This window comes from Tenebrio molitor, chromosome 3 (assembly GCF_963966145.1).
Source record: "Tenebrio molitor chromosome 3, icTenMoli1.1, whole genome shotgun sequence".
NCBI classification, from domain to species: Eukaryota; Metazoa; Arthropoda; class Insecta; order Coleoptera; family Tenebrionidae; genus Tenebrio; species Tenebrio molitor.
Genome location: NC_091048.1, coordinates 29,547,969 through 29,575,490, shown reverse-complemented (window position 1 = coordinate 29,575,490; position 27,522 = coordinate 29,547,969). Strand labels below are relative to the sequence as shown.

Genomic DNA, 27,522 nt, shown 5'->3' with positions numbered 1-27,522 from the left:
ACCCTCGATCAGATAAAAAGATGGAACGTTCGACTAATTGTCCACTATGATTACGCACTATTGACGTTGTTGCACTAACAGTACTTTGTACAAAGACAACCAGTTATGCTATTTATGTTCGAAAATACGATGCGATAAAAAAAATGTCAAAGTAGGCTATGAACCACAGATCGCATGTCTTTTCTTATTAAGTGCAATTTTGTTGCTTGTCGTGGAGAGTTTCAGGAACATTTTCGCACCGAAGCAGCGGACCATTCTTTTTTACTAAGACGTTTATCGAGCTGAAAGAAAAACTGAAAATTGTTTTTGTTCTATTTTTTTTATCGTTTCATACGACAAAACATTTTATTTGGGGGGTAATTAGTAGTCCTATACGTAGATACCTAGAAGGGCCCGGAAAATCAACATTCCTGGTACCCATTACCATTACAAAATTTCGAGTACGGACCATCAAGCCACAAAATGTTCGGAGCGTGCCGAAGCGACCGACATCGGGTAGCATTTACGACATCTTTACGGACAAGCCAGTCATAAACCATTGTAGCTTATTTACTAATGAGTTCCAAATAGCGTTTCCGTGTTCGTTTCCTGGGATATATAACCGGGAAAGTGGTATATAACTAAATATAAATTTTGTGAAAATGAGAGTTTATTTTCGAGTAGGGAATAGATAGAAATTGTGTTAGTGGATGGTGAAGCGTCGGGAGTGCTCCTGGAGTCTCGAGTCTTCTTGTGGGGGTACATGAAGGACTTGGTATATTCGATCCCAATTGACAATTGAAGTTTTAAGAAAACGGGTGGAAAATGCTGCCACAACAATTCGCAATAACAGAGGAATGTTGGAAAGAGTGGAAGAATTATCTCGTCGGCGCCTTCATTATTGTATTGACAATAACGGCGGTCACTTTGAACACTTCTTGTAATGGTTAGTGATTACTGGAGACATTTTGTCATCATTTGGGTCTGTCAAAGATAACCTCAAAATTTACAATAAATTGATGTTTTTTAAGACTTTGCCTAAACGAACACGAAAAATGTTATTCAATATTCGGCCTGTTTTGCAGCACTTGGCTAACGCCTCGTGCTTCAAATTTCAGCCTCATACGTGAAAAGTGATCTGACAGCGCTATTCATATGAAAATAACTATTCCCTACTAGATCGGTTCATTCCACAATATCTTCAGTTCACCCTCATTTGTATTTTTCGTTTGTTTAAACGAAACTCCTCCCAGAATGGTATTTGCCGCGGTGGGCGGACCCTCGCGCACCATGATTTTTTTCCGACTTGTAAAAAATGTCACTCGCTCGGCCATTACGCTATCCTCATTTGTTATCCCTATCTTTGGACGCAACAAACAAATTTTTGTTAATCGCGCTCTGCACTCCATATTTGTTTAACAGGCGCGTTTTATTGCAGGATTATAAACTCTGCTGCCTGCCGGTCTATTTTAAATGTTTTAACTACTGGTACAGTTTGTACAGATGCCTCTCCCCTGGGTGGCGAAATATAATAAACATCAACAGTTTCGTCTTCAGGATCTAACAGGAGCTGAGTCAGACGCGAATATACTCCACATTTCGATTGTCAAACAACGTTTCACCATTATTTTTAGATGGATGAACTTGTGCGAAGACATAAAATCTCGTACGGTATTGACTTACACGTGACATCACCCGTGTGTGAAATCGCAGATTTTGAAGTGTTGCCAAAAAAGAATTTTTTTGAACCATCCCATACGGTCGAAATTGATCGAATTATTCGGAGGACGAGAGAGGCCAGGGTTGAGCGAAAAATATCACCGCGATAACAATTAATTTGTTTTTAATGGTCGTTGTTTTTCGGTCGTTAAAAATTTTAATTTTGTTTATTATAATATGTCGTTATTGTGGCACATAAAACCGTGTTCGTGACTTTTTTTTTTGGAACGGGAAAAATTTCCTCTGCGCAAATCATCCCACCCCTCTCGAGAGAAAAAGTGATGGAAATGGTGTCGCATCTGCGATCGGAATGGCAATTTTTGACCTTAACGAGCAGGACAAGGTAAGGTAGACGTGAAGTCTGGAAAATTCAGTTTCACAACGCGATTTGTAGAGTTCTCGTGTCCTCACGATAATGCACGGTGACATTCCTTGGATGCTTCCAGATGGTTATCGCGCGATCGACACTTATGAATTATTTAATCGGCCACGATTTATGTCGATATCGAAAAATATATTTTTTGTCGATGGACTGACGTCAACCGTTGCGGGCACGGCTGTAGCGCTTGTTTTTGCGGAAAAGTTGCACCGAAACGTCGAGGAAAAATTTTACGCGCACACAATAAATATAAATAATCATCCGGCGAGATGCTCTCGAGCGTGTATTATTTATTTATTTAAAAGATTCGTGTTTGGATAAGTCGAAGTCGCGACCATCCAAAATGGAAGGATTTGCGCGAAAATTTTCCCTTGTCGGTGATGACCCCAGAGACCGAAAATCTTCCCAAATGATTAAGTCGCCAATTTATATTCGTATTTTATCTGTTCGAATTTGTATGGCGGAACGGAGCCATTAAATTTGTAATTTTGGAGTACAAGGAAAATATTTAGACTCGGGTCTCGTCCGACCACTCACGGTGGTCGTGGCCATTGTGTTGACCTAAACCGTAATGAAAATGATGCATCATTTAGATGTACACTTTTTGAATGCAAATTTGCTTGATAGGATTGGTCCTAGAGTGGGGCCCTGAGGTGAGACAGTGTTGCAGTGATAATGATGGTTGTGATGAGTCTCTATTGGACCAAACAAAACCGGTTGCAGCAAATTAGTTCAGCTGAACAGTATTAAAATGAAAAGAAAGTGAAAAATGGAAAATAAAAAAATCTTTAAAAAATTCAAAGTAAGGAGTAAAAATAATTAGAGACAAAACTGTGATGCATTAAATAAAATTATAATTAGGTAATTAATGTAATTGTTTTATTGATTATCCTAGTCCAAAATAGGATATTTTATGTTTTTTTGAGCGTTCAAAAAAAACTGTAGAATTTTTTAGTGTTGTCTTTTGTGTACAACTTTATTAATGTTTTGATTTTTTCAACAGTTAAAATTGTTACATGTGATGAGCTACATCCGTTGTCGAAGTGTGTCAAATATTAAAAACGTCACGTGTAAACACGAAATCAGAAGTATTTTATGTATAATCGCAACTGTACCCAATTAAAGCATGCTAAGGAGGTATTCTGGTATAGAAAATGATATTACATACAGGGTGTCGCAAAATTAACGTGTTCGAAGTCGGGGGTCTTGTAGGGAAAAATCTCAGGAATCTCGAAAAAATAAAATAAAAAATATAGGGGGGGGGGGGGGCTTTACAAAGATATATGGGTCTGAAGGTTCAAACTTTTCTTCAGATAAAAAATATAAATGGTTGACATTTATTTTGAAATATGGTGAGGATGATTATGTAAAATATTAAAATATAAATGAAAAGACATTTCTTGAAAAAACAGCTTTATCTCGGAAAAATAAAAGTTTTATTTTTCCAATTTTTGTTCAAAAGGGAAGTACAATATAGCTAGAATATTAATCAGGTACTTTTGAACAAATATTGGCAACTGTGATATTTTTTTCAAAGTGACAGCAATTTTTTTTTTAACATTTTTACTTGACCAACAGGATGTCTCCTACTAAGCCCCGAACTCGGAATACGATAATTTTAAGACACCCCGTATATGCTTTTTGAGAATAAAAAAACTACAAGTCTTTTTACCTACTGTCGGGCTTTCGTGTTCAATTTTATTAATTTCTTTCAGGCAAATAAAACAATGAATGACTGTCGTGATTTGAGCAGTTCTGTTGGTGTCAAAAGAAGAAGCGAATCATTTTTAATCAGTAAAATCCATTCACGTTGTTTTGAGGTTATAAATAGCGTCAATGTCTAGTGCATTGTTGTCAGTTTTACTAGTTTGCAATAGAGGAATAGTCAGACATCGCTGGAAATTCAGCAACATGTTGATAGGTCCACATGTCAGGCACTTTAGCGACGGAAATCAGTGTGTCCAACGTTAAAAACAAAGAAAATGAAGAAAATATTGCTTTGTTTCGCTTGTTATTAATGTTCCAAGGGTCAAAAACAGAACATTTTCATTTTTGTTTTTGGTACCGACAGTAATGACATTTGCAGTGAAAGTACACATCAGATCTGACGCCAATCGGCAAAGTAGATTTTGAGATGTTACGGCGGTCATTTTAAAAAATGTAGTTTGGAGAAACACACGTTTAAGGTTTTTTCGTACCAATCGTTTTAATTGGGATTTTTTGAAACCGGGAATTTCCAAGTGGAATTCTAGAAACATACTTTCGAAACCTCGTTTAACAAAAATCAATAAGAAAAAAAAATATGTTTTCCAATTTCTACTCTACCACAATAATTTGTGTGGGGTTGGGAGGCAAAAATCCTGTTGTTTTCTGCCGGATCGGTCTCTTACCAGGTTTTCATCATCGCGAATTTATCGCTGTTATTGACGTTTATTATTTTCGCTCCGACAATTCGATGTAATAATAATAGTGGTTGTTCGATAATATTCTTGAGACATGCTTTGCGTTTTGCTATAAATAATCATTTTTAAACCGTAACGTGCGTCAATCGCCTATCTAAAAACAAAACAATATTCGACATATTACAATGAGTTGCAACAGCGCGCGCTAAATTCGAACCGTTTCACAAGAAGCAAGGAAAAGACCGTCGCAAACACCGCGATAAGCCGCGATAACGCCGAAGAGAAGCGACCTCGGAAGCGTACGTGCCGTGCGGGTCCGGGGCGACAAAGCGTAACCACCCGCTTCCGGAGCCGACCCGGAACGGTCCGTCGGGAATAGTTGCGGCGGCGTCGAAGGACGACCTCGCCGGCCAAAATGCAAATTTCGCAGAGACGTGTCCTGGCGTTCGTCAAGACGAAGATTTCGGCCGAAGGTCGCCGGTAATGTTTGTAAATAGTCGTATCTAATCGGCTAATTGCTAATTGGTGTGCTTTAATTATTTAAACAGGGGTTCCGAATCGTTTTATTGGACCTGAGGAGATTTTCGCCTCGTCCGCGACGCCAACAGGACAATTCGCGGTAATTTTTTCATCAAGGAAAAATTAACATTCCGCAGACCACAACAAAGAAGTGCGCTGCTGCTGTCTCCAGCAACAAGATATTTCAGTTTGTTTTGGAAGTCATAAAACGGTACGATAAGAAAGATTAAATCATCGACACGAAACTACGAGTAATAGAAACTACTTAAGTAAATTACAACTTGTCGACCAGCGCGAGTGCTAATAATTTCTTGTTGTTTTTGAATTATACGAGCGGTAAGTGTTGTAGCAATCGAAAATGTACATAAAAGGACACCGATAACTGGTCGTAATAATAAACACGTGTAATTTACACATGTACACGCGAGATCACAACATTGTACCTACATAAATTATGACAGATCGTAATTATTTATTGCCGTAAAAGGGGCGTTTCAGATTTGAGTTCGATTTGGACGGTTGAAATTCGAAAAAAAATCGTCGGCAAACGGAGGTGTGTCCCGATGGTTCGGCGATAATTTTTCCGATAAATGGCGTACGTGTCCGCACCGACCGCATTTTTCCCGCAAAAACGGTGAATCAGAGTGTCTGGTGTGAAATTTACGTCGATCACGAACGCGGAACCTGGGATGATTTAGAAGCGACGGAAGGTGTTTTTGTTTTTTTGAAAAATGGGTGCATGGGTATTTTTAATCTGGACAGGACGTTTCGGCGAAGTAATTATCGGCCGGAGTGGTGTTTATTTGAAATTGGATTGAAATAAATCGACGGCAGTCCCACGTGGGTCCAAAGTGTTGGAAAACAAGCGAAAACTATTTCGACGTGTGTGGGATGGAGGAGGTGGAAGTGCCGAATTGGGAAATTTTTGGAGTAGGGGCGGAGATCCGGGCTGGGGTGAAAGTGCATGCAACAAAAACATAAATCGATTGAGTATTTTTGGACGGACAATGAATTTAAAAATTGGCGTGGGTGCCGTGGTGCCCGCGTGGCGTAGAGATAACTAATGTCTTGGACGAAAACGATTGTTACGAGAAATGTGGAGTTGGTCGAGGTCTTCAATAAATTCCGGGATTCAGAAACATAGTTTGACGCATTTATCAACGGGATTTCAAAACGAACATTTTGACTCGCGCTCGCGGACACCGTCTACCCCCCTCCCCGTACATAGAAGTCAGTTGACGTCAAAAATCCAACAAAAGTTGTACTTGGATTGTAATTGGATGCAATACAAATAGTTTTTCGAGGTTTTAGAACTTTCTCTTTTTGATAATTGCTTTAACATCCTTCCAAATATTTTCTATGGGGTTTAAATCTTGACGGCAAGACTGCTCTGTTACGATTGTCATGTAGCCATCTTGTAAACTCAATTACAAATTGTTAGCGTCAGTTTTGTGAATTATTGATTGAGTATTTTTTTCGTTTTAGCGTTGATGTTGATGATTTTAATGTCTTGTGTTGATGCGCATCATCTTGTTGCGCACTCTATATGTATTAGGCATTCACGATCTTTTTGGGACCGAGTTGGCTATGATTTTTTCTTTTCATGTTGGATTAACTGATTCAGTGATGCAATTTTTTTTTTCTGTCAGTGTCTGTTCGACATTTTCTTGCCACTGCATTGCCAGATTTATTATTTTAATATTCGTAAGAAACCACAGATAAGAAACTAAACGATTTATTAAGTGTGTAAAAATAATTTAAATTTCCGTCAAAGGAGCAGTCAATATTGCCAAACTAATTTTATTACGATAAAAAATTCCTATTAAACGATTTAATTTAATTTAAAAAGGACAGACCAGATTTAAGAGATCCGGCAACAATGTACCTATTCAGAAAATATAACCCTAAACTGAAAACAACCTAACCTAACACAAAAAGTGTCAATTTCCTTTAGGGAATTTAGTTGTCACCGAGGTACTGCCAACAAAATCACTAGATGGTCATAGCCAACTCGGTCCCAAAAAGGTCGTGAATGCCTTATATGTATGTATTTACATTTTTGAATTTTGATACGATAATAAAAATTAAAAAATAATAAAACATGTACTAAAATACGATAATAGTTATTTACGATATAAGTGGGATATAGACATTATTAACGCACCTACATATTGCGACAAAATTGCCCCACAAGGCTGTAGGCCGTAGTTTTATCTATCACCGCTAAAATTGTCTTAAAAATAGCCCCACTTTGATGGAATAATAAATTAATCAAGGTTTCATACTTTTTTTCAAGAATTTGCAGTTTAATTAACGAGGGCGTAGCCCGAGTTAATCAAGCAAATAAGTGAAAAAAAAGAGACTTTCCTAACGTGTTGTACACACTATTTTTTGCAGCTCGATGTAAGTTGAGAAATTTGGTCTAAAAGAATTTATGAAAAATTACAAAAAAAAAATAGGTATGCTTTGACAATCATCTCCAAGGAGATGGAATAAAATGATGCAAAAAAGTACTACTTTCACTACGATTTTTCGTGTAAAAAAGTGCCACTTTCATTACGATATGCAAAAAATACTTTGTCTTTATCTGAATTTATTAGAGCCCCAAGAAAATGAAATGCGATATTTGGCGATTATTTCCATCTTTATAAAGCAAAAACAAAAAGATTAAATGGAAAATTGAACACCATGCACATTTTTGAAATTTAATTAATAATTTTTCCTAAATGTTTTTATCGACAGACGGGATCTACAGGGTTTTCAATTTAAACTATTGAAGTGAAGATAAAGCAAACTGTTGTACAAAAAAACGAGTGTTTTTTTTTAACTTGGCGTCGAAGTTGGCGTTGAAAAGTCGATTGTGATTGCACCATCGGATTAGAACTCTGATCAGGTGTTTAAATCTAACCTCACTTTTTCCGTTTTTTGGGTTTTTAATGTGCAATTTGAAAAATCAGTGTTTTTAAGACGAGTAGTTCATTCACAATCGACTCTTCAACGCCAAATTTAAAAAAACACTGTACATACAGGGAAATTGTTATTGAAATGCGTGACCAAATTTTAACCACGAGCTACTGGCTTCATGTAGAACTCCGAAAAAAAGTATTTAAAACATTCTATGTCAAAAAATAAAATGACATTTATTTTTTTAAATTGCTTTTGACATATAATTTTTTAAATATTTTTTCTGAGTTCTACATGAAGCCTGTAGCTCGTGGTTAAAATTTGGTCACGCATTTCAATAACACCCTGTATATGTCTGTGAATCTCGTAATTATTTTTAATTCAAAGTTTACAGTAACACAGTTATGGAGTCGATCTAGTTAAAAGATTGTTTTTAATAAAAATAAATATAAACCATAATAATATTGGTCGCACCTTTGAACTTTGAATTTTACTTTGCATACTGTTACCGCTAACCGAGTGACATGGTTCAACATTCGGCTATGAAGTTGACCTTCAATCCGAAATAATTTTTATAAAATCAAATCGACGGATAGTTTCAAACATCTGTAAAAATAACTGCTGGAAAATGTTCGAATTTGTTGTACACACAAACAGACGCTTTAAATAAACCGACACCGAAATCGAACGCGGTAATTTCCCCTAAAATATTTGAAAAACGTCGAGAATATGGAATTTTAAAGTGCGTCTGGAACGCGTCTTCTGCGTCGAAGTTCGAGGATCACTCGGTGGAATGTTGATTGGCCGGTGACGATCACGTGACCGGGCGGTGGACATCTTGGGAAAGGATGAGCGAAATGGTGGATGCGCCGCGTTTTACGCACCGCGTTTCGGCTTGTTTTGATAATTTTTTTGAAACGAATTTACTACAAGCGATTAATTATCATTCATAAATAAACTGAGTGGAAAAAAATGGCTCAATCAATTCCATAATAACGTCACGTCGGTCATAAACAAAATATTTCAGGGTTATGCGCGAAAAAAAAATTGATTGACGAGTGTTGCACCTTGCAGAAAATCACGTACGCAACGTCATCGACGAAATATTAATTTTGCACGAGTTGTAGATCAGATGGTGGTGGCGAGATAAGAAAACGAAAGAGAGGGAGAGAGAGAAACGGAGAAAAAACATGAACGAAACAATGAACGTTTTGAATATTCAATCGCGGTGTTTATTTCATGTGTATTTGTTAAAAATTAAGTCGTGACGTAAATCGTCTTAATTAATTTCGTCCTCTAAAGTTGTATAATAAAAATATTTCTTCGCGAGTTATATTTAAACGCAAGGTCGTCGACCAGAAATAAACCGAAGAAAAGGCCGAAAGTGTAAATAGAGTGTCAGCGTGAGAGTTCGCAGGTGGAGCGTCCCGCGAACTGGGGGTGTTCGCGCGTCGGGGGCGGACTCGCCACCTCGACACCTTCCCGACGAATTTGCATTCGATCCTGCCGCGATGGCGAAACTGCTAGTGCAACAATCGCTGTTTGCAGACGGAATGTCACTTTTGACGTCACAGGTGTTGGTGTACACCATTGTTCAACCTCGATTCGACCCCAACCTTGGATTGGTTTCGATCGGACCCAACCAAAAGGTACCACCGTCCCGACGGCGACGCACACCTCTTTGGTGATATCGAGCGTGGAACTTTTTCGGAAAATTTTATCTAATGGCGGTCGCGATTAGGAAACATTTCGGAAAAATGCCAGCGCAAACAAATTAAACCGAAATTAAGGTGTCATTACTGGTCGATATTTGGCTATGGAAAAAGTAGAGTGACGACCCAGTTGGACGGACGTCTTCGCCATGTTTCTCTTTGTTTCCTGGCGGCCATGTCGAGTTGCGAGCGCCGTCTCGCGGAGGTTTTCGATGCTGCTCGGAGCAATAAATATGTTACTTTTATTTTATGGAGTGCGAAATTTCGGTTCGAGATTGGAAGGCTTTAAACTTTGTTATTAGCACTTGGTAATTATTACGGTGCGAAAAGAACGTACCGGATACGGTTGGGATCTTGTGGGCAGCGTCGAGAGATGGGTTCGAGATGAGGAGATGGTCGATGTCGTTTCTGGAAAGAGGTGACAAGGAAAACGACTCTATTTTTAGATTGCACGAACAGGGAAACTGTGAAAATTGGTCGCGTTTGCGTCTGCGAAGATGGTGGGGTGTGATGCAACCGGTTCTCGATGTACGACGGACGATTTGCATTGCGTTTGCATTTCTTGCTGATTGTCCCTTATCAGATGACCATCAGAAGTTTCAACATTCCTGGCAAAACGTGCCAACTGTTTGGTTCTTTTTTTTCGCTTTTAATTTGGCAAAAAAATATGTTTTTCTTCAAACGTCCGTAAAATATGACATTGCACTGCTGCATTGATAATGCTAAAGTGTCACTTCATTGTCATGGCATCTAACGAGCTGACCAGCGTCCGTGAAGTTATTATTTCCGCTGAGGAGCGTCCGTGAAGTTATTATCTCCGCTGAGGGCGTCCGTGAAGTTATTATCTCCGCTGATGAGCGGCTGTAAAGTAAACTAGCTAAATCATTGGAAATTCCTACCTGGTTTCTTAACGTGTCTGCGTTCATTTTTGCTCCTCATAACATAATGTACTATTCACTTTTATGCCCTTTCCAGAATTGCAGAAATTTTGTCACATTTTACTGTGAAATGACGATTTTTGAGAAAATTTGCTTTGAAATTTTTCCTACAAATTTAAATTTCATTTTGAAAATTTGTAAATTAAATTCTTTCATTTGAAATTTACTCTTCGAATGTGTCGAGTTTTTCGAAAAAATTAGAATTTTCAGTTTTTCAGTTAAATTTGTTTCATTTTTAATTTGTCGTTTTGATTCCTTTTAACTTTTTAATATGATTTTTTTTAACAAAGAAATTAGAAATTATCAAATTTCAATTGTGCCTTTTTTCAATTCGGGAATTTTTGAAGTATTAAGTGTTCAAATTTTTCGAAAAAAAAAACGAGTAATTTTTGGTTTAATTTGTTTCATTCCCGATTTGTTATTTCGCATTCTCGGTGTCCACCAACGCCTGTGGCATTTTGGCGCCCAATGTGGGGCGCGAAAATGTCACCAACATCCCTGGTCCTTTGTGAATCCGCTTTTGGAATTGCTCCTAAAAACTCAACAAATATCGCTAAATACAGGGTCATTATAAATGATTGTCCCATCGCAGTTGCCGTTGAAAACCCACACAAGTTTTGGATGTGCCGCCAGCCTCGCAACGCTGGACAAACTATAGTATATTTTTTCCTGGTAGGCGGTTCCGGGCGCCATTTACAAAATCCTGCAACGAAATGCGACCTCCCTATTGGTTATTGAAATAGAGTAACCAATAGGTTGCATTTCGTTGCAGGATTTTGTAAATGACGCGCGCAACCGCCTACTAGGAAAAAATAGACTATACTAGACAGATTTCCACTACCGCCGGTAGCGCCACCTATCGCCGATACTAGTCTCACTCATTTTATGAGGCTTGCGGCACATTCAACTACATCACCAACGCCTACTGCGATGGGACAATAATTTATAATGACCCTGTATAAGCAAGAAAGTTTGATGCATTTTGAATTATAGAATTTTTCGAAAGATTTTAGGTTCATGTTTTTGTTGTTTGATGTTTTTTAAAAGATTTCAGTAAGTTTTATGTCATTTTTAAAAGTTTCTCTAAAAATGTACAATCAAGTTTTAAATGTTTGAAACCTTTTACAACAAATTGTGTCATTTGTATGGTTTTATCTATAAATCTAAATACCTGAAAAACTTGTTAAACATTTTTAAAACACAAATATCTCAAGCTGCGTAATCTGGTTTGAATGAGATTGAATTCTGTTACATTTATCCTTATTGAACAAAAATTTCCCTGCAAGGATAAACAAAATGAAGACCGGAATTTCTAAACACAACTCTTCCTGATGATAAAAAATGTTTTATGAGAGGTAGTAGATTTTTTTTTATTGAAAAAATCCAAATTCGATTCAGAAATCCTTTTTTACATAAAATTCTCTACACATCGATCTGTTTTACATAAAAATCTAGAATCGTCAGCCGGTTTTGTCGACATTTTTTTACAAAATGTTTGTTGTATTCACTAGAACGAATTATTAAAATACAAATGAGATAAAAATGAAATAAAAAAGCGGTAACATAAAGGTGCGGCGCAGTTTCCTACATATCTGTCGATTTAAAGAACCGTACGAGCTTAGAATTTCAACTCCAGGCGTTTTCAGTTGGACGCAAATCAGGTGATGGAAGGTGAAAGTTTATTTGTCCTCTTCGCTGAAAATCTAAACTCAGTGTAGCAACATTAATTTCTGTGTTGTTTCGATTAACTAACTACCCACGTTAATTATCAAAAAAAAAAAATCAATTAAGAGTTTTTGGTGCAGGTAACTCCAAAAGCAAGGTCCTCCAGTTCATCTAAATTTAAGCGTGACTACGAAACAAAAACAAAATCGCACCGTTACACTCGGCATGATTTTTTTTGTGTTGGGAGTTTTTTGACCACAGATTGTGAAGAAATGAGATAATCAAGTGTTTGTTTGTTAGATTTTCGATGATAGACGACTGTGCAATTATCCAAATTTGTTTGTTTGACAAAGTTGTTTGTTCGCGTGAATTTTTTTTTTGATTCGCGAGCACGACTAAAAAAAATCAAAGTTGGGGTCACTTCTGGCGACACCGGTCGAATTAATCTCGCCTGTTGTTACGCACGTTACGAAATGAAATTGCTCGTCGGTATGAAATAATCGACGGCATCTTCAAGGTGATGGTAGAAACGTACCGAACCAGACATCATAGCGCTGGCTTCGGCTGACCTCTGAGCAAAGTAGAACCGGACGCGGAACCATCATCTCCAACCCAGACCCAGATTTGTCCGCGCAGAAAAATCCTGAAGAAACTCCGCGAACGCCACGTGCGCGCTCCTTACCTCAAACAATTTTTTTCTTGTCGTCGGAATAACATAATTCGAATTCCTGTTGGCGACGGCGTCCAAACGACAGAGGAGATAGCGCCGGGGGTGGCCTCGATAGGGAGAAATACGTATCGGTACCGCCACCCGCACACCGGTACCACCACCTGTACTACACCTGGTGTTTTTCCGCCTCTCGCCTAATGAATATTCTCCGCTCGCAGCGGCTAATTTCGATTCGATTCGGAAGGATTTCAATACGGAAATCGAGACAAATCGACGTACACAGCATGCGTAATGCGGCAAAGAAATGACGCAGGTTTTCAGAAGTGCCTAATTCGAGTGGACGGTACCGCATGGTAATGGCAGAATTAAGACGAGAACACCTACGACGCTCAGCGTAAACAAAGCCCATAAGGGACCCGTTGCGTAAAAGGATTGTTCGATGGATATGACGCGAGCACTGCACGAATTGCGTTCTCGCGGTACTGCTCGTTCCGTGGAAGATGAGAGTTTTTTCAGGAAAACAGCGCACCAAGATGAGTCACGATGGTGTCAGACGGTTTTGCATCATGGGGATCATCAATACCGGGTTCTCTGAAGTTCGAGTACCGCAGGGTACTCGATTGTTGTTTGGTGAAGTCTGGAAACCACGCTGACCACTAGATTCGTCACAGGATGATATTTGGTCGGAGGAGTTGAAGGGGGTGTGGTGAAGCTCCATCTTGTTGAAACGTCACACTGACGTCACAGTTGCAAACAAGGACGAGGATTTAAATAAAAGTCTTGGAATATCTATTTCATCATGATATTCAACACTTGCGAAACATGATGATAACATTCTGAATAATCACTATTATCAATCTATTTTGAGTTGTGATTCATTTTTCAGTACTGATTACGTTTGCATCGAAGATTTGATTAAATCTTATTTTCCAAAAAGATTTTTATTTTTCAAAATTCCACTTTTTCTTTGTCGTTTCGAAAACAATACTGCTCGACGGGCAGTTGAAAATCGTAAAGCGCGCGTGTTGTCTTTTCATTTGCGAAACCAAAAGAAATCACAAGGTGTCAGGTCCGGGCTGTAAGGTGGTTATTTTGTAGGAACTTGCTTAATTCCGTAGCGGATGTGGTTGTCATCTTGAACAGCAGAAATTAGTCTTCCCTTGTCAAAATTAAATCCGGTGTTCTCTCAGGAACTGCTGCATTTCCAGAATCTGGAACTTCTGGAGTTGTGAAATTGAAGTGTGGATTTTTCCAGAAAGCTCTCAAGAGTTGCAAACTGTGTGAAATATTTGAGTTTCTAGTTCACACTTCGCATCTCGACAGGAAATTGTGTGACAGCGAAATTATAAATGTTTGATTTTCGATTCACAAAACTGTCATTGTTTTATCGATATTTTTACCAAATGTTGATTGAGCAAACAATAAACAATTCAAATTCAAACAGAATGAAGTTAAACAAAAATAATGAATAATTTATAGGCGGAGGCCTTCCAAACTGTACTGATTGTTGCTGTTCCAAGCGCGTTCAATTGGACACGAATCGGGTAATCGATTTTTAATTCCCCCCAAATTAATTTTTTTTCTCTTCGGCGCCTATTTTTCCTTCTTTGCGTAGAACCCACCGGAAACATTTCCCATCACACTTTTTCAAACACGCCACCATATGACTCACCTATTTTAAAAAAATGTGCATTGCGTCACAAACGTCACACGAATCTAACCCATAAAAATATTTCACTGTTATGAATCGCTCGACTTGTCACGATTTCCACCAAAATGTAGAATCTCTTCCACGTCATGTGCGTTATCGTAGCGGCTGGAATGCCTGAAGTGGTGCTGCAGCGTCTCGAAACACGTCTTTTACACATTTTCGACTGCACGCGCGCCCCTGTTGATTCTTGACCCCTTTTAATTTTATCCTGTGTGATTCAGTGGTGGACTATTTAATGGTGATTTATGCAAATCCTGTTTTGTTTACGTTAATGGATATTGTTCACAACTTGGGAATCGATTTTTATTTTATTATCATAAAAATTAACATTACAAATGGTGACGCCGAAACGTAATTTTCACGCAAATAACAAGCGATTCACCGTGTTTGTTCGGGATTTAGCACCTGCTTCACCGAAAATTATTGCCAATTGCGAAATCGAAATTTCGACTCTGATCGCAATTCGTCCCGAAACAAAAGCGACGCGAATTTGTGAGAACTGGTGGTGTCACAAATTGCGAACAATTTGGACGAAACGAGCGATCTTTGGACCGTCTCAAAGCGTGGACGGCGCTAATGACCTCACGGACTTGTGACATTTGACACATGGGCCATTTCGGGATTTTGATAAAAGCGTTAATTCGAATTTTGTTGACCGTTAAAGTGCAACAGTTCGGACTTTAAACGGTTGGGATCTTGTTGACGTAAAATGTTGTGTACACACCTTCAAATGTTTGTATTTTGAATTTTTTCCGTGTTTATGTATCCGGACAAAGTTGAAAACCGCAGCGACTACTGAATCGTGGCGAGAATGCCGCGGAAAATCACAAACTCGCCGTTTTCCGGATCGGGGCGAGTTTGTGATCCGGGTGACTAGAGATGGGGCGAGTTTGTGATGCGTTTTCGCGAAACGGGGTCACCGCGGTCTGACGTCTGACAATTGCGTCTATTGTTAACAGTTTTTTGTTGGTGCTGGTGCAATTTCACGGTTGGGCGACAACCTCCCACGTGTCGACCGTGAAGGCGACGCTCGAACAACGACCGACTTTCGCGGTAGGGCCCAAAAGGACAAAAGCGTCGTTTTTTCGAGTCGGTCCGGGTGCGCCGTCGAAACGTCGACGTCCTGCGTCTCGGATCGAGTTTGTCGTGTTTGTACACAAGAGTATCCTAGTTTTTAGCGTTGCGGTGGAAGTGGAAGGTGACGTAAAGCTCACGCCTCAATATCTATGTCGCTCCTCGGGTGAGAGAAATCAGTTGCGCGCCAAGCTACGATGAGCAAGCGTTGCCGTGGCGATAGTTAGCGGAGTAGTACTGGTACCCGCTTGAATAGTGACTTTCTGTGATCGAAAATGTGCGTTAACCAAATCGCGATGGTACCTGCCGTTGTCAACTTCATGGCGTCCAAAGGGAAGGACACCTATTCCGGATTCATCTCGGAGTTCGGCTGCTTCAAGTGCGGAGGATTTTCGGTAAGGGTCGTGGAGGCAGTACCGCGGTACCGTCGCGGCGGCGGACTTTTCAGGCGAACGAGATCGCGGCTCGCAAACCGGATCGATTCCGAATTGTCAAATTGTTGTTGACGTCTGAAAACGAAAAAAAATTACAGGGTCGTACCGTGCGTCCGCGGTTGACGCGCGCTCGTCTCAAAACGGAGTCGATCGGCGATTCTGAGGTCGACGGAACGATTGTAAAGTGTGTTTCACGTTGCAGAATGGCGATAAGGACATCGAGGTGACGGATATATGGAAAAGACACCCGAAAACGGTCAGGGGTGGATCGCCGCACAACGCCTTCAAGAGATGGCGCAAGTCCGCCGGGCTCAAGCTGTCAGAATCGAAGAGTGCCATAAGCGGATCGAGATTGGCCGTCGGCGACAAAGGGGGCGACGAGGACATGTCGCTGCTCAAGTTTCTGGCCATTGTAAGTGTCCGAGTAGGGGTTGGTGGTGCCGGACACGCGTTGGGCGCCACAATCAATTCGAACGCTACGTTCGCGACACAGGAAAAAAATCAACGAACGCGAGTTGTTGGACACGTGTTGGGCGACAATTTTTTTTTTTGGTGCAATCGATCGTAACATGAACGCAGTTCCACCTAAGAATATTTCCGGTTTCGACGGAGGTGCTACCAACTTTGACCGGGGCGCGTTGTTGCGTCTGGGAACCAGACGCGTTCTTCTGCGCTTCGCTTCCAATCGTCTCTACCAACAAAGCGCAAAGGTATTCGGTACAGATATTTCGGGAAGATTTGTTTGTTCGGTGAATCAGCCGTGCTAAAAATTCGGAAAAGTCGCTACCGAGCGATTCATTTCTGTGGAAGTTGCGCGCTTGACAACCACAATTACGAACTCGAAGGCCGCCTCAGATGTAGACTAAGTTATTTTCCGGTGCGGTCAATTACGTAAATGACGTCGTTTCGACACCGCGTATGCGACAGTCGTAGAAATTTGGATTTTTTCCGGAAAGAATCGTGATTTGGGTGTTGATTTTTTGAATGGAGAAAAGTGTCGAAAAACCGTATCGATCGGGTTATTGACACAGCAGGGCGACCTTGATCGTAATTAGTTGAGCCATCAGTCATCGCGAGCGACATTAATTGGATCACCGTGAGCGGGCACGCGGTCTCCGGTCAAATAGCGACCAGAATCACGCTCGTTTCAGCTGGAAACGATGACGAAATCGCAAACTCGGCGATTAAAGGGCGTGTTTTTGATTGCAGAACGCTCTAGACCTCAGCGCGCCAGCCAGCGACGTGCTGCTGAAGAGCAGGAGCAGCAACTGGTTCCAGTTGAGCGGCCACCCGGACAGTCTGGCGCCCGCGGGACCGGGAACGGTGTGGAAGAAGCGGTCCCCGGGGGCGGACGACACGGAGAGGATCGTGTACGAGCAGCTGTCGCAGGACCCGCTCCTGTGCGACATCATCCCGAAGTACTACCGCGAGGTGGAGTACCAAGGGGAGAAGTTCATCGAGCTGCAGGACCTCCTGCACGGCTTCCAGGACCCGTACGTGATCGACATAAAGATGGGCACGCGCACGTTCCTGGAGTCGGAGGTGAAGAAGACGGCGGCGCGGGGGGATCTGTACCAGAAGATGATCGCGATCGACCCCAGCGCCCCCACCGAGGAGGAGCACGACCGCAAGGCGGTGACCAAGCTGCGGTACATGCAGTTCAGGGAGCTGCAGTCGTCGAGCTGCAGCCACGGCTTCAGGATAGAAGCGATGAAGTGCAGAGGCTCGCCGCCGGTCACGGACCTCAAGAAGGTCAAGTCGAGCCAAGAAGTGTTCAACACTCTGGACACGTTCCTCGGCGGGAGGGAGGACGTCAGACAAAGACTGCTGAAAAGACTGTGCGAAATTAGGAGTAGAATTGAACAATCCGAGTACTTCAAGACGAGGGAAGTGGTCGGGAGCAGCTTGTTCATCATCTACGACGACAGCAAGGTCGGCGTCTGGCTGATCGACTTCGCCAAGACGAACAGGCTGCCCCACGGGACCACCGTCGACCACCGGCGGCAGTGGGTGCAGGGCAACCACGAAGAAGGGCTCCTATTCGGCCTGGATAGACTGATTTCGGTGAGTCTCGACCTCGCCACCGCCGCGGACACGATCTGACCGACCGTCTTTTTTTCGCGCAGGTGATTGAAGATCTGAAGATGCCCTCTTCGGAAAAGCAGAAAGGCCCGTTTTCCAAGACCCTCCCGGCCGTCAGCGTCAAGTCGTGAACGAGACCAACCGACCGAGAAATTGTCACTACTTGGAGGTGTCGAAGGGGGAGCGGGAGCTCGCCCTCGACTCGACGAAGATCGCAAACATTTGTTGGGGAAACGTTTTTTCTTTCGATTGCTGTTCGTGTTTTGTGGCCCGAAAGGCTTCTGTATTAATGTTTATTATGACAATTTAAAGTATTAGAGTAAATAAGTGATTTATAATTTTGTACTCGACTACACTACACAATTACTTATTTAATAATTTTCTAGTCACCGTTTTTTTATTTATAATTTAAAAACTAATTTATGTTGTACATTCTAAGAAATAAAGTTACCACCGAAAATGGGAAACTGTACATAGTCGCGTATAATGTAAATTATAATTTTTCAATATTCATGTACTTAGAATAAAACTTTGTTGCAAACGACGACTTTCAATCAATACACTTCTCCTGATTTTCATAACGAACAAAACAAGAAATGAGAGCATCCATCAGTTAGCGTGAAAAGAAAAAAAAAAAGTGGTTCCGCCCGGGATCGAACCGGGGGCCTTCTGCGTGTAAAGCAGACGTGATAACCGCTACACTACGGAACCAACCGACTGTTTTGGTGTTAACGCTGCAGTTCACGTGACGTTTAATTCTCAAGGTCAACGCTGCAGCACCCTCCTTCGAGCGGTTACTGAACTACTTTCTTCAGAAAATTTTTATTTTCAAATGGAGGAAAGGAATGTGCCTTTATTGTTGTTACAAACTCTTTTGAGTTCAGTGTGGATAGTTTTATTTGTGTTATACAATACTCCTTTCTACAATAAATAATGGACAAATAAATAAATGAATTAACAGCGAAAATATCACAAAATATCATTTGACTAGAAAATGAATTGCACTCGGCAAATGAGTATCGAAAGATGAAAAAAATCTCACTTAAGACTAATTATGTTACATGTAACAACACGTCCACCGACGACGATTACCGTTGGGTTGGTTAAGAATGGTGATTGGCTAGTTCTGAGGGGTTCCATCCATCGTTAGTAAGACTGAGGTGTTAGAACGAGCGTGACCAAGCTATTATTGCACTAGAGTTAAGGTGATCGCGGTGAGTGGAGAGGAGAATGCGACGGAGACCTAGACGACGGACTGACGGACCGACTGGTCGACCTCCTGCGGGAGCACCAGGGGCTCCCGCTGTAGCTGCTCTCCGACGAGGGAGACGTCGGGGTCTGCCTGTGATACGGAATAGGCCTCTTCCTTGCGCTGGTCGGTAACGGTCAGCCTCTGTTAGTCTGTTAGTAAGCCAAACGCAACCAAATCGCTAATCAAGCCATGCCAACCGATAAAAACCAAAATAAAAACACAAACTAGAAACGAAAGTTTATTGAGTCAAGTCTACACAATCTTAAAAATAAAAAAGGACATTTAGCGTTACAACTAAGTATATCTAGATATTTACTTTACAAGTATGTCTTACTTGCGATTGAATAATAATCGGAAACAAACAAAAAAAAATGAGTGCAACGACGTCTGTGTTTACCTCGTGATTCGTCGCCTGTCCAGGAAGCTGGGGGAGCCGTGCCTCCTCGGAATCGACGGCGAGCGCGACCTGTACGCGCTGCTCGAGCTCGACGAGCTGTCCGAGTCCGAGCTGGACCTGCTGCTCCTCGAGACGGACCTGGAGGCCGACCTCGAGTTGCTGCTGCTCGACGACGACGACCTGGAAGCACTGGTTCAGCACACGATTTGTAACCACGCCCACCACTCACCTGTAGCTGGACCTGGAGGAGCTCCTCGAGCGCGACTTTCTGCTCCTGGAGCGCGACTTGCTCGAGCTGACGCTCCTCGTCTTGCCGTTCGTGTTGCTGATGTCGAAGTTGTCCTTGTCCACCTCCTTCTGCTCCGGCGGAGACTTCGACTTGTCGCGTTTCAACGGCAGCACTTTGATGTCGAAAACGTCCGCTTCGATGCTCTTCTTCTCGATCACTTTCGGACTCGGCGACTTCTTCGTCTCGACCGGCTTCGGCATTTTCCTCTGGAGACTCTCCTTAGCTTTGGCCGCCAGGCCCGACTTCAGCAGCCTCAGCATCCGCAGCTCTTTGTCCTCTTCCTCCTCTTCTTTTTCGTTGACGTCGCCGAAGTGCTCTTCTTCGCTCGACGACCGCAGCCTCACCACCGGCAGCGGCTTCTTCGACTTGGGCGACTTCTCCGCCTTCTTCTTCTCCTGGTTTTTCTTCTTCTTCTCCGAGTCGGAATCCGAATTGCTCGGCTTCCTCGCCGGACTCTTCTTCGGCGTCAGCGACCTCACCTTTTCTTTCACCTCTTCCTTTCTCCGAGGAGACCTCGAACGGTTTTTGTACTCGGATTTTGGTCTCGGTGAGGGTGACTTTTGTACTTTTGGTTCTTTCCTGGTGCTCGACGACCGGCTGCGCCTCTGCTCCGTCGGCTGCTTCCGAGCTTCCTCGACTTTTCGATTCTTTTCGGGCGACTTCGCCTTCTTCTCGGGCGTCCTTCCTCTCCGCCGCCTCTCCGAATTGTCTCTGGACACCGACCTCTTCCTCTCCGTCACCTCCGGAGATCTCCTCCTCGACCTGGACCTTCTCCTCGGAGTCACCGATCGCGATTTCCTCGCCTTCTGAGGCTCCGGCGATCTCGACTTCTTCGACGACTTCGTCCGATACTCCAACGAACGCGACCTCCTCGTCTCGTGGTAACGCTTCCTGCCGTCGTCGTACCTCCCGTGGTAATTATTCCTACTACTCCCGTACCCCCCTCTCCTGTCTCTCGAGTAGCGCCTTCGGGGAGATCTGCTCCTCCTCTCCTCGTGTCGCGATTTTGTCTTGGGGGGCGTGGGGGACCTCTGACGCTTCGACGACACTCTCTCCTCATGTTTAGGAGGAGGTGGAGGAAGCGGAGGAGAACTCTTTCGCTTCCTCTTCGGAGACGGCGACTTGTTCCTCGACTCCTCTTTGTCCTTGCTCTTGTCCTGTTTGCGTTTGTCCTCTTTCGATTTCTTTGGTTCCGGCGAACTGCAAAACAAAAACAATAACATCCAAAACACTACCCCAGCACTACCAACTGTTTACCTCTCCCTGGAACTGTCAGACGACGAATGCTTCTTCTTCTTTGACGTTTTCTTTTTCTGCACAAACAAAAATCCAATTACGGACTGTTTCGCGGCCATCTTGCGTACAACAGCAACACACAAGTGTCAAAAAAATACTCAAAAATCTACTAGTTTTTTGTTTTTCTTTCTTGAGATTTCTAACATTTGGTTGCAAATATTTTTGCGATATTTGTAACCAATGGACAGCTACCGTCAATTTATATTCTTGTAGCTGTTCCTTTGCCGTGTTCTTACGAAATTATGGGAGCATGCAGTCGAGTGCTAGAGGCCCAAGGCCGGTACTTACTAGCGATGTTGAAAGCCTGTCAGGCTATCCTATGTAATGATGCGCAAGGTTCAAACAGAACAATGTTTACTTCAATCAACAAAAACTTGCCTTCATGCATAATCAAAACGGAAGAACAATTTTCAAAGGAAAAAAAATGTAAAAGAATTTTTGTGTTCGAGCCCCCGCCCCACCCCTGACGTAGTGTGAAATGTCATCTGTCAAAAACTACTTCCAAATAAACGTCTACAATATGACAGAAACGATAATGAAAAAGCACTAAAAAATTCACGAACTCAACGAAATCATTCCGAGAATTACGAAAACTCAAATAAAAAAGATCGTTTTGTTATGGGGGCGCTTTCGCGGAAACCGACCACTAACCTCCTTCTTTTTCACTTTCTTCTTTTTCTTCTTCTCCTCTTCGCTGCTCGAGTCGTCCGACTTGTCCGAACTGCTGTCCGAATCTTCGCTCGAGTCCGACGACGCCGACGACCTGCGGCGCTTCTTCTTCGACTTCTTCTTGTCCTTCACCTTGCCGGATCTAGAGAAAAATTTCCGATTAGACTCGCGGTCGGCGTGTTCCGACTTGACAGACTAGAGGGATGCACCCGGTTTCCAGAAACCGACCGCATTCACCGAACTCGCCACCAGAGCCGACCGAAGCGGACCGCGTACAGAACGCAGGGTGCGTTCCGTTTCTGGAAACCGCGAGTTACACAACTGTGGTGTTGACTGAAACGAGAATTCTTAGAGTGAAATTCTAATGCTTGAACGCACCTTCAGTCCAAAAAAATGGCTGAGCTAGACATACGCAAGATCATGTAATGATTAAGGAGAAAACCAAACCATACATTTACCTGACAAGGGCCTTCATAACATGTACGGCAAAAAAATATACCACCATTGAATTAGTACGAGGAAATACACATTAAGGTACGTTTATTTGAAGAAAAAAACCAAAGGAAAAACAAACAATAGAAAAAAATACGACACAATCACAAAAAAGAAGAAATGTGAAAAAAATATCAAAAATCCCCAACGTCCAAAAAGTGTTCAGATTCGGACTTTTGGGTATTTTGACCAACTAGTACTTTACGACTATGAAACGAAAAACCACCCAACCGTCCAAAAATTACCTTTCTTTTTTTCGCTTCTTCGACTTCTTCTTCTTTTTGGGTTCTTCACTGGAAGAGCTGCAAAAAATCAATTTGAAAACAGTGAGCCAAAAAAAAAAAATTCACGCACCTCTCTTTACGTTTCCGCTTCTTCTTCTTAACGCTCTTCACTTCCGGCGGAACCGGCTCCGGACTGGGAGTGTGCACCAGCTCGTACCTCTCCGGCTCTTTCTCTTTCTCCTTCTCTTTCGCACTCTCAAGAGCTTTCTGTTTCTCCTTCTCTTGAATAGCGTTGGAGCGAGCGATCTTCTCTTTGGCTTCCCTGTCCGGATCGAAGCTGCTCCCGTCGACGAAGTACTCCGAAATACCGAACGCCTCGCGCAGTCGAGCGTTCTTCTCTTGTTGAGCCTCGGCCACTTGATGAGTCTCGGTCACGCTGTAACAAAACAAAAACCAAAATCAAAAAAACCGTCACCTTTTTACCACTCTTCTTTACTTCTGGCCCAAATCTGACTCGTAATTGTAACAAACCATCTCGCGGCCCGCTCTACAATGTCACAACACGATGCGATGAGACGTCACTGCTCGTCTCGAATACCACCCGTGCCGAAATTTATCCAAAAAAAAATCAACAACAAACGTATTTGTTTTGGTTCGGTGCAAACAAAAGCGTCGACTGCGGCCAAACGCGCGCCTAGATCGAATAAGCCGACCTTTGTGACGCGCTACACCCGGGCAAGATCAATACTCTCCCCCTTGCGGTGTGGCATTCGGGGGGTGGGCGAGTGACTAATGCAGCCGCCCCGAACGTCGGACACCTAGAGCGGGTGCATCGTCGCCGACGATCAAGCTGATCGATCCGTTTTAACGGGAATCGAGAACGACAAAATTGGGGGCGGCGAGATGGTGGCGGCGGCGAACTAAGCGGTTTACCGGATTAGCGGCCAGATTTCGAACGCGAAAGCGGCTTGAGACGCCGCCAGACGTTCGAGGCGGCGACAGTTTATCGCCAAAAGCTAACCCAGATGAATATACGGCGTGGCCCAAAAAGTGAGACGGAAAACGGGAAAAATGACGTGGCCAGATCGTATCTTTTGCATATTTATTCTGGCGAGGGGCGTGGGCCCCGAAAGCCGATCCAGGACCGGCTTAGGGTTTATAACAAGTCCTTTTAGCCCACACTTTTGATGGAATAAAATGAATTAATTTTGAACACCCAGTATATAATCAAAATGACACTTTTCACTTCATAATTTGAAAATTGATTGCGCCTTAAATTATAAGTGGATCAAATTAATATTGCACCTTTCAAAAAACAATTTAAATGTGCATATACAGGGTGAGACTTAAATATATTTTTTTTTAAATCATATTCTGTGTTTTATTGAAGGGTATTACCCAACCCTATTAAACGAAAACATCTACATATTTACATTTGTTTTAGAAATTCCAAAAATTACCGAGTGGTTCTCGAAACATTTTTATTTTATTTTCATTTTTTTGTGATAACTAAAAATCAAAAATGTATGCAACCAATGGAGCAACGAATCGACATTGACGTTGAAACACTTTTGATCTCCAGTTGTAAAAAATACCAATGGTTTGGAATTTTTGGTAAAAATACATATACAGGTGTCCTCTATAAAAATAAAAAATTAAGCCGTTTCGTAAGAAGCTAAAAGCAACAACGGAATTTCAAAAGATTCGAAGTTTGTCTATACAAGATTTCACATGTAAAAAATAAAAATACATATACAGTAAGTTTTAAAAAATTTAAAATATAAATACATATGTAGATGACAAAAATTATTATAATAAGAAAATCTCTGTTTCCAGTGCTTAAATGAAATATTAGGTTAACATAATTTAATAAAAGACAAAATTTGAATATATGTACGTGTCTCAGAAATAAATAAATTAATTTTAATTTTTTTTTCGAAATATAATTTTAATTTCAGTATTTTTCCCCCCCATAAATTAATGAGCTGTCTATTTACTCGCATTTTCTAATTATTTGACCCAAAGACAGTGACCGTGATGTAATATTTTTTGTAAAATCCAGGCAAAACATTGTGTTTTTAGAATAGTTTTTCCGCTCTGCGGCCGAGGTGTCATTTTTAGTTAGTTTTGTCCGACTGCACAAGGCAGATGTTTACGTGTTGATTCTGTCATTTAAGCTAAAATTTGTGAAAATGGCGAGTTTATTTACGAGTAGTGAATACATAGATATTGTGTTGGTGTATGGTGAAGCGTCGGGAGTGCTCCTCGATTCTAGAGAATTTCCGTGCAACTTCTTGTAAAGGTTAGTGATTTCTGATTACTCTAATTACTTCTTGAGAATTTTTACGGATTATCTGGGTATTGGCGATTCATTAGGGTCGGTTTAAAATATTCATTATTAAAATTATTTTCCTTTAATATCTACCACATGATTCTCTTTTTTCTCTTCCACCCTTATCATTATAGGTTACAGCAACGGGCGTAGCAATTAGCTGCTCTACTTAAGTTCGCAAGAAACAAGTGAAAGTTTTCTTGCATTTGTTTTTTGTGCCAAATCTTTCAATAATTTTCATTGGATAACTACAAGGTTTAGGAAAAAAATATATCTAAACATATTGTTGATATTAACGAGTTCTATTACCAGTTAAAATTAATGTACTTATTTTTGAGACACGTTGTATTTATGTATCACTTGTTCGCTTATAACTGAAGAATTACTGAAGATATTTTGATGGCGTCTTTACCAATAGTTAAAGTGTCTCTTTAACTTGATCATTCACCACTTTGGAAAAGGGGAGCAATAACGAAAAAGACGATTTTTTGTGGCAAGATATTTAAGAAATAAAAAAAAACAATAATTTGGAAAATAACACGGTATGAACATCTTGAGTGTTGGATCACTCACTCTTTTCATAAAAACTGTTTATTCAGAGAAGGTTACACAAAGATGGTGTCACTTTTTATAAAATAAAAAAAGAAAGGTTAGGAAAGTGACTTAATGTCAATATCAAAATTAGAAATTCGTTTCAACTTGAACGACACAAAATATGATTTTGGAATCACCTGGTATATTATAGAATCTATAACGAAATCGTATTTTTTTGGCTTCTCATCACGTAGGACGATAAAACTTGTAGAAAATTGTCCAAAGATCTAGTATGCTTTGGATCCATTTATAAACTGTCAAAAAAATGTTTTTTTGTAGTAGTCACGTAATCATCACAATTGCCGTAACCAACGTACTAATCTTAAATCTCACAACACGAAAGACAAACAACGCAGCCACTTGTTCAATCAATGACGTAGAACCGCCATCTTGAAAGAAATCAAATCTGTCGTCACGTCCCGCGCTTCGCTAATTACGTAGTCGTCGGACATCGCCGGACGTCACGTCCGCCATCCGATGACGCAATCTGTATTTTTTCCGGTCGACCCTGTATATGCGCGATCTCGGCGCTATTGTGTTCGCTTGGAATATTTCCGATCGATTTACCTCACGACCGACCTCATCGTCTTCTTGGGCTGCGTCGGCCTGACGTAGAAGGCGCCGGTCGACGCCAACTCCGAGTTGCAGTGGCAATGGCAGCAGCACTGCCTCCTCGGCGCCGCTCTCGCGTGCTTGGTGCCGAGAGCCTGGCAGAAGGCCCCGCGCCACAACCTCTCGAAGATGACGCGCTCGTCGACCGGACACCGATGCCTCGGTGCCGAGTAGAACATCGTCATAACACAAAAAACCACACGCACGGAAATCCGTAAAACTAACAACGATCAACGCGGAAGCGAAGGATTATTATCACACTTGGGGCGAGCCTGGACGCTCAAAACTCGTAGAAAAACTGGAAGACTGGGTTGCTTATGGAAGACATATCAGATTTTGTCGCGCTAGGCTTAGGCGTCACATTTCGGCGGGTGGAAGTGAGGGTGGCCGCGTCTGACCGCCACCATCTCTCGCCGCCAACTGAGGGGAGACGATCGGAGGCGGATGCGCAGCATCCCGATCGATAATCGCGGAAATAACAACGCCGACGCCGGAATTAACACTTACGAGGGGCGCCCCCACTGGCCGGTCGGCCGCTCCAGCTTGCCGCCCTGGCCCATCAGCAGCTTCCGGTAGTTGCCCACCTTGTTGTTGATGGCCTCCTGCGAAAAACTGCAACCTACTGTTAGCCGACTCTCGCTGCAACAACGACGCTGACGCACCCTTGCTCTTCGAGAATATCCGCGAACTCAGCACACTTCAGCTCGATCTTGCGTTTGCGCTCGTGGTCGAGGATCTCCTGGTTGGGCTGTCGGTGGGTCACGGCGTCCAAGTTGCCCAATTCTTGCTCGTTCTTGTACGTCTTCTCCTTCTCGCGGGGCTTCACCAGGGCCCAGTTCCTCTGGACGTGCCCGTTAGTCCCCGACCCCCTGGGGGTCGTCAGACCGATCCCGTTGTACATTATCGGTCACCTGAAACGAACGGTCACGTGAGAGGCCATCGGGGGCGGTTTTGCTCCACAAAAACTGTGTCAAGCTCCTATCGATTTCTCGCACACCAATCTAGTGTGCCGCAGATACTCACGCACAAACACGCCCTCACCGTCTTTCAACATGCAGAAAAAAACACAAAAACACTCTTGTTTTAACACTTATTCCTAATATTTTCCTCAATACGTTCAACTTCGCTGTGGAAATTGTTATCGCTTATGTCAACTTCAATCGCAGAGTTGCCAACA

General features: G+C 42.1%; 2 protein-coding genes and 1 non-coding gene across 12 annotated transcripts in view; 1 reads left to right on the top strand and 2 right to left on the bottom strand.

The window, feature by feature from the left end:
* Positions 1–18,729, top strand: part of IP3K1 (inositol-trisphosphate 3-kinase-like protein) — a 36,527-nt gene extending 17,798 nt beyond the window's left edge. For 3 of the 4 annotated variants that reach the window (XM_069041304.1, XM_069041305.1, XM_069041309.1), the window contains 3 exons: positions 16,309–16,518; positions 17,316–18,170; positions 18,233–18,729. In XM_069041304.1, coding sequence (XP_068897405.1) covers positions 16,309–16,518; positions 17,316–18,170; positions 18,233–18,319 — 1,152 coding nt within the window. In that variant the 3' untranslated portion in view covers positions 18,320–18,729. Of the gene's footprint in view, positions 1–15,768; positions 16,068–16,308; positions 16,519–17,315; positions 18,171–18,232 lie in introns of those variants that run through there. The other variant, XM_069041306.1, reaches the window with a different exon arrangement.
* A 97-nt stretch (positions 18,730–18,826) lies between these two features.
* TRNAV-UAC (transfer RNA valine (anticodon UAC)) lies at positions 18,827–18,899 on the bottom strand. Its single transcript has one exon. It is a non-coding gene; the product is annotated as a tRNA-Val (tRNA).
* A 237-nt stretch (positions 18,900–19,136) lies between these two features.
* Srrm234 (Serine-arginine repetitive matrix 2/3/4) lies at positions 19,137–27,519 on the bottom strand. 7 transcript variants are annotated; one of them, XM_069041284.1, is made up of 10 exons: positions 27,369–27,517; positions 27,008–27,256; positions 26,853–26,957; positions 22,938–23,243; positions 22,829–22,885; positions 22,074–22,233; positions 21,384–21,439; positions 20,067–21,326; positions 19,838–20,017; positions 19,146–19,589 (listed from the first exon to the last, which is right to left on the bottom strand). In XM_069041284.1, the coding sequence occupies exons 2-10, from the start codon at positions 27,244–27,246 to the stop codon at positions 19,352–19,354; spliced, it is 2,601 nt and encodes an 866-aa protein (XP_068897385.1). In that variant the 5' UTR covers positions 27,247–27,256; positions 27,369–27,517; the 3' UTR covers positions 19,146–19,351. The 7 variants fall into 7 exon arrangements, with proteins under 7 accessions (XP_068897387.1, XP_068897390.1, XP_068897385.1 ...); XM_069041285.1 differs by having other exon boundaries at positions 19,147–19,560; XM_069041287.1 differs by having other exon boundaries at positions 19,560–19,581.
* Between the last annotated feature and the right edge of the window lie 3 nt (positions 27,520–27,522).